The 7,577-nt window shown below is 35.6% G+C and overlaps 1 protein-coding gene across 5 annotated transcripts; it reads left to right on the forward strand.

The window, feature by feature from the left end:
• Positions 2,348-7,441, forward strand: LOC107625029 (probable methyltransferase PMT3). Of its 5 annotated transcripts, none has more exons than XR_002357181.1 (10): positions 2,348-2,505; positions 3,176-3,275; positions 3,404-3,624; positions 3,742-3,906; positions 4,023-4,205; positions 4,308-4,902; positions 5,327-5,439; positions 5,824-6,044; positions 6,510-6,693; positions 6,773-6,907. XR_002357181.1 is itself a non-coding variant. In XM_016327554.2 (9 exons), coding segments are annotated over exons 2-9 (1,800 nt in total). In that variant the 5' UTR covers positions 2,348-2,505; positions 3,176-3,274; the 3' UTR covers positions 7,074-7,441. The 5 variants fall into 5 exon arrangements, 3 of the variants coding, with proteins under 3 accessions (XP_016183040.1, XP_016183042.1, XP_016183041.1); XR_002357182.1 differs by having other exon boundaries at positions 6,510-6,627; positions 6,773-6,887; XM_016327554.2 differs by lacking the exon at positions 6,510-6,693 and having other exon boundaries at positions 6,773-7,441.

A 7,577-nucleotide genomic window follows, 5' to 3' on the forward strand; every position in this document is an offset into this window, starting at 1 on the left:
AGAAATAATTTAATCATATGTTTGTATTTTTTTTCTTGGAACAATTCAAAAATCAAATATTGAGAAATAGGATGTAACAACTAAAAATACATTGATGATTAATAACAATAAATAAATTATCTAAAGAGGTAAATACTAATTCGATACTCAAAAGATTTAAACGTTAATAAAAGGGTTAAGTACGATTTTGGTTCATAACGTAGAGGTCGAAAATTTATTTCGTCTCCGATCTTTTTTTGCTACAAAATGATCTCGAAGGTTTTAGTTTGTTTTAAAATCGTCTTTTTTACCAAAATTTTATTTTTTATTACTAAATTACCCTTGATTAAAAAATATAAAATAAATATAAAATTAAAAAAAATAAAGAAAGAAAGAAAACAGAGGGTCATATGGGGGAAGGGATCACGAGGGGGAAGGGAGAAGGGAGGGAGGGAGCTGCCGTCGTCGCCGTTGAGCTGCGTTGTCGTACTGGGCTCGTTGCCGCCGTTGAGCCCCCGTCGTTGACCGCGAAGAGAGAGAGAGGGATTCATGCCCTCCACTGCCGCCATTGCCGCCGATGCTTCTGGTCCTCGCCGCTGCTCCACGACCCTCACCGCCCATACTGAATTGTGGCTTGATTTGTAATTTCTGTTGACATTGCTTGTAGCTACTGTGGTTGAGCTAGTAAATTGAAATCCGATTCTTCTGTGTGAACTGTATTTCTTGTTTGTCTTGCATAATCAAAATTTATTGTGAAATTTTCTGCTCGTAGATCTATTTTCAAATTGTTGTCTGATTAATATCTGAATTTTTTGCTTGATGTATATTCTGATTTGTTGATGTTGCTGCAATGTCATGCTCTGTTGATTGGGTGAATCTCTATTTCTGGTTTGGCTTGAATATGGAATATTAGATGCTGCTGAATTTATTGATTATTATTTAAGTATCTTGGTCAGCTTTTATAATCTTCAAGTTTTGTAAACAAGTTTGAATTTGATTCCAACTCAAATCCGAGGAATTACTATGAAAACAAGTTTATGGAAATCACTACGCACGGATGAAGAAGATGAAGAAACAGAGCAAGAGAGGAGATGATGAAACTGTGATAGGGGTGAGGGTATAATTGTTTGAAGGACGATTTTAAAACAAACTGAAACTTTCGGGACTATTTTGTAGCAAAAAAAAAGGCCGGGACGAAATAAATTTTTGGCCTCTACGTTAGGGACCAAAATCGTACTTAACTCTTAATAAAATGGTACCTAACAGATGTTATCGACAAAATAATTCCTGAACGATTTTTAAATTTGACAAAAGTGACCATCCATCGTTTAACTCTATTTTCATTGACCAAAAACACTGAGTTGGTAAAAAAAAAATTGATAAAAATTTTAATTTACCCTTTGTTCTACTGTCACTCTTTTTTTTTTTTGAATGAACCAATTTTTTTATCCATAATCACACGAAAATCCCAAAAACAAAGAGGTGAGGAAGAAGAAAAATGGAAGCAACGAGAATGCAACCATAAAAAAAATAGAAACAATGACAATCAAATATAATCAAAACAAAACACATTAAAGTAACAATAAAAAAGAAGAAAAAAAATGAAAACAGCACCGCAGACGAGAAGAAGAACACCACCACAACAAAGATGAGAAGAAGAAGAACATAAATACTAAATTCCAACCTCTAAGAACGTATTGTGATAGAAATAAAGAGAACCCCCAAGAAAAGCACGGAGTTACAACCCTTCTTTGGCGCTACTCGAAACCTCGCCATCAGCGGCGTCCATACCTACTTCCGAGTATCGCGATGACGATAGAGAATTTTTTGAGTTTCACTGTCACAGTAGGGTTCGATTTGCCGGTAAAGCCTTTGGAAAATTTCGCAGAGAATTGTTTAACCAAGTGTTTGAATTCGAAAAATGTAGCCAGATCCAAAGTCTTTGTCTCTTTCGTTTCTTATATGTAAAAAATTCATTCTTGTTATTGTTGGTAAAAAATAACACGATAATAAAGTTGTGTGGTGAAAAGTTAGAATGATAGAAGAATTGGGATAGGGTGAGAGGTTGGTGACCCTGGGAGTTAGGGGCAAGAGAGGATGGGATTAAGGTCTGTAAACAAAGGATTAATTAGAGATTTTATCAATTTTTTTTTTTCAAATCAGCGTTTTCTGTTAATGAAAACGGAGTTAAATGATGGATATTTATTTTTATTAAATTTAAAAATCGTTCAGAGACCATATTATTGATAATATCTATTAGATACTATTTTATTANNNNTATGATTGATCTTAATTATTTATTATATATATTTTTTATAAGTAAGATTCACGTTTAAAAATTAATGAAATATCAATATATCCGTGAAAATTCTCCGATATTCCTTTGCACAAAAGGAACCATGTGCCTATCCCAGTTTTGGATGCTACGCAGTTCCAAATCCAATGTCACAGCTTCCACTTTCTCTTCTCTTTGCAAGTTGCAACCTCTGAACTGAAACGAACTCTCAAGCCTCAACTGAGTCATAGGTACGTAATTGTGCTACTAGTACTATGCTGTGTTCTCTAATAATTATACAACGTTGTTTCTTTCTTTCTCTCCATATCCATGGCACCAGATTCCACCCTTTTCAACACCCCAGATCCATTTTCAACCTCTACTCAACGCCCTTTTTCTTACCCTTATCATTTTTTGTGTTTCATTTGCCACTTTCATTGCAAAAATCGAACCTTTTCACCATTTCAGTTATATATATATGTCTCTTTGCCTGTGGCACCCAAAATTTTGTTTCCACTGAAGTTTTGATTCTTTTAAACGTCCCCAACTGTCGGTGATTTCCTTTTTACCCTTATGCTTCCTTTTCATCATTTCAAAGTAATTTTAATATGCATTTATTCATATAGCTGGTTTTGACAGTGCCAGTTGAAATTTCTGCTCATCTTCCATGTTTGGAATATTACAAAAAAAAGAAAGATAGTTCAATACTTCAATTGTTGTTGATTTATTTATTAGATTTCGCTTTGATGCTCATTATTGCGGCTATAATTTTAAAAAATTAATTTATATCATTTTTTGTTTGGTGAGAGAATGTGAAGCAGGTCCTACAAAGAGGTGATATTGTCCTTTAACTGTTAAGTGATGGGTGGTGATGCTGTTTCATTTCTTCTTGTGTTTAATTTTTTATTTTTATTTTTTCAGTTTTCAGATCATGTTTCAAGGTGTTCTCAACTTCATCAAGTAGTTGGTTTGTGGAACAAGTTCATTTATTTGATTGTTGCCCTCCTGAACTCAGAAGTGAGTGAGTGCGGTGAGGAAAATTTGGGATGGTTGTTTAACTAAAATAGTTGCTTTTACTTTTGAATTATCTTTGTTCCTTTCAGTTGTATGCTAGTTGAAGTCATGGTGATAAGTGTGATTCTTATGTAGTGGCCAGAATGGCGAGAGGGCGAGCAGATGGGAGCCCGAGAAAACGGTTGGTCACGATTATGTTGGTTTTCGTGACTATTGGTGGTTTGATTTACTTGTATTCTCAGAATAGCAGCGAGTCTTCGGCTGTTAACAAATCTTTGAAACAATTTAGCTGGAAGGGGGATGGAGTTAATGATGAATCTTCATCCGGAACCAGTGTTGTACCAAAGACCATTCCAGTGAGTTATCTTGATCTGGACTTAACGGGACACAGTGTTTAGATTTCTGCTAGTCTCAAATGTTACTTTCCAATGTGAACATTCAAGTTATATTTACTGTTCTACTACATGTTTAAGGTCTGCGATGATCGTCTATCGGAACTCATTCCATGCCTAGACAGAAATCTCATATACCAAACAAGATTGAAGCTTGATTTGAATTTGATGGAGCATTATGAACGACATTGCCCAATGCCCGAGAGGCGTTATAATTGTTTGATTCCCCCTCCGCCAGGGTACAAGGTAACTGTCCTCTCTCTTGTTGTTTCTTCATAGATGGAACTAAGAAAGTACGAAATATTTAGAAGTTTTTATGTTCTTAGGCTTTAAGTGTCTTATATGGTTCTTGATGATTATAGATTCCAATTAAGTGGCCAAAAAGTAGAGATCAGGTATGGAAGGCAAATATACCTCATACCCATCTTGCAACTGAAAAATCTGACCAAAACTGGATGGTTGTAAAAGGCGAAAAGATTGTTTTTCCTGGTGGAGGAACTCACTTCCATCACGGTGCCGATAAATATATTGCATCAATTGCCAATGTAAGCTAGTTACTCCTGTTTGGGTTGGGACTAAAATAATCACAAAAGCTTAATTTATTCATCAAAAACATTATAACTTCTCCTTCATGACTGGTATTGCAGATGCTCAACTTCCCAGATAATAATATAAACAATAGAGGAAGGCTCCGCAATGTTTTTGATGTTGGCTGTGGTGTTGCAAGCTTTGGAGGATACCTACTTTCTTCTGATGTAATTGCAATGTCATTAGCACCAAACGATGTTCATGAAAATCAAATCCAGTTTGCTTTAGAGAGAGGAATTCCGGCATATCTTGGTGTTTTAGGAACTAAAAGACTACCGTACCCTAGTAGATCATTTGAACTTGCTCATTGTTCTCGTTGTAGAATTGATTGGCTTCAAAGGGACGGTATTCTTCTTCTTGAGCTGGATAGACTGCTTCGACCAGGAGGCTACTTCGCCTACTCATCTCCTGAAGCTTATGCTCAAGATGAAGAGGATAAGAGAATTTGGAAAGAAATGAGTGCTCTTGTGGAGCGGATGTGTTGGAAAATAGCTGCCAAGAAGAACCAAACTGTTATATGGGTGAAGCCACTTACAAACGATTGCTACTTAAGAAGAGAGCCTGATACTCGGCCACCGCTTTGCAAATCCAATGATGATCCTGATGCTGTTTGGGGAGTTAATATGGAAGCTTGCATCACACGTTACTCTGATCGTAAGTGATAACCTCGCTCTTCCTTACAATAATTTTTCTGATATATAAAAAAATGTCGAGGGCATAGGATAAAACTCATTAGAATGTTCCGAAACCATACATTACATTGCTCTAAAAACGCTAATCTGAAAGATGAAACAAACAACTGCAGCTTTTTTTGTTTTTTTTTTTTTTTTCGGGATAAAAAACAACTGCAGCAAATTTCTGCCTTGTGATCATACGGTTTCTTACAAGAGTGATGAAGAGTTGATTATGTAAATAAGTAGCTTTTTTATTTTTTAGATAGATGCTTCATCTCTCTGTTTATATCTATTAATGTTGCATGGTTTGGTTTTGTTCCAGTAGCAATTTCTCATGTTAATTCATGAATCTTAAAAGTTGAAAATTCAATGTCAATAACTACATATCCTGCTGGTTTCATCAGAAATGCACAAAGCAAGAGGAAGCGGTTTGGCTCCTTGGCCGGCACGATTGACTACCCCTCCTCCTCGTCTTGCGGACTTCAATTATTCTGCCGATTTTTTTAACAAGGACATGGTAATTCAATATATATATCCTTTTCCCCCTTTTAATTTCTTCAATAATGTTTAGTGTGATTTCTTAAATTTTACCTACACTAAAGATAATAAAAATATCAGATAAAATATTTGAGAGGGTGGAGAAGGACCCGTTGGAAACTATTAACATACCGAAAATACAGAGAGATATAACTGAGATAAGATCAAATTTATTTGAGATGATTGCATCGCAATCCTGGTGACTGTTGAAGTGTCATTTTCTATCAGATCTTTTTTCCATAATTGAATTGAATACATGATTAGCTTGATAGTATATCTGATTATCTATACTCTCGGGGCATTGGCACAAAAGCAAAGACATGTATATAAGCGTCAAGTTTATGAAAGGACTAATTTTGTGCAGGAAGTTTGGCAACAACGAGTCAATGATTATTGGACCATGCTTGGCAATAAAATTAAGCCTGACACGATCCGGAATGTGATGGACATGAAGGCAAAGTTAGGTTCATTTGCTGCTGCTTTGAAGGACAAAGATGTTTGGGTTATGAATGTGGTGCCAGAAAATGGGCCAAACACACTGAAGATAATATACGACAGAGGACTGTTGGGAACGGTTCACAACTGGTATGACTCATCTTTGTAAAAGGAATGTTCTTCACTAGGCTACATATAATAGCAATTCCTGCCAGTTCTAACTAATTTTGATTTTTGTTTCTTTTTAGTATTCTATTTTGAGCCATTATTACTTTTTTTTAAAAATTTAAAGATTTGACTAGAGATGTTTACATTGGGATTTTGTGGTGTCGTATGATTCAGATAGACTGGATGAGTGGTCGGTCTCACTAGGTTAGATATGGTTAGGAAATGATTGCATCACAAATCGAGTAAGGGTAGTGTTGGTTATAGAGATGGTAGAATCTTGTCACAAGTGGTATGGATATGTTTGGAGAAGGTCTATCAAGGCTCGAGTTAGAAGAGTGGATCGAGTGTAGTATTATTACTAGTGGTAGAAAGAGACCTAATAAAACTTTAGAGAAAATTACTAAGATTCAATATAAATTGTCTAAATACAAATATGATTTTTGATAGGGCATTGTGGTGTCTTTTGATCTATATCGCAAACTCCGCCTAGGGGACAATGCTAGTGCTATCCGATTCACGAACAGCGAAGCAGAGGTTGGATGTTGGGGTTATTGACAAACAAAAAGCAAGTTACCAACTCAAAATACTGATTTCCTATTAATATTAGACTCAAAGGCTTAAATTAAGCATGGTAGTTTTCCAATTAACCTAAATGCTTTGTTGCTTTTGCAGTGCTATTTTGTGACCTTGTTTTGCTGTCAATGTGACAGGTGCGAAGCATTTTCGACCTACCCTCGTACATATGACCTACTCCATGCGTCAACTATATTTTCTGATATCATTGAGAAGGAATGCAGTCCGGAAGATTTACTAATTGAGATGGATAGAATCCTCCGGCCGAAGGGTTTCATCATCGTCCACGATAAGCGGTCAGTGGTGCTGGCAATAAAGAAATTCTTGCCGGCGTTGCACTGGGAGAAAGTGGCCATATCTGGTGAGGATGACGATGCGATATTGATCATTCAAAAGAAGATTTGGTTGACAAGTGAGAGCATCAGGGTTTCAGAATAGTGACATATAGTCATATACTACTATCAATGAAGATGGACGGCAATCTTGTTCTTTCACTTGGAAGTGTAAAATGGAAGCAATACTGAGTGCAAAGATGGCTTATAGCTCTTTTTTCCCTATGCTTTAGGTGTGTTCTTTTTCCCTCCTTTATATGTTATTGGGTTATTCTTATTCTCGTGAGTAGCTTGAGTTGTAATGAAAGCTCAACCAAATCATGGTCCTTGAATTTTTGCATGCGAACATTGTAACCATGATGTCATTATTGAGGAAATTAGAGGAATCTGGGTAATTATACTGTTTCGAAACTAATTTGAACAAAGTACAGGATATATTAACAATGTTTACATGGATTACCATTTAGGTTTTTATTTTGTGGAGAGATGGTGTAAAAGTATTATTATATCCATTTATGCATTAACTATTAGTGTTTCATGTTGTCTCAATTTTCAACTTTTCTTTTTATCCAAAAAATTTCACAAAAAAAAAATTGTGTAATACTGTTAA

The sequence above is a fragment of the Arachis ipaensis genome, chromosome B02 (genome assembly GCF_000816755.2).
Source record: "Arachis ipaensis cultivar K30076 chromosome B02, Araip1.1, whole genome shotgun sequence".
Taxonomy (NCBI): domain Eukaryota; kingdom Viridiplantae; phylum Streptophyta; class Magnoliopsida; order Fabales; family Fabaceae; genus Arachis; species Arachis ipaensis.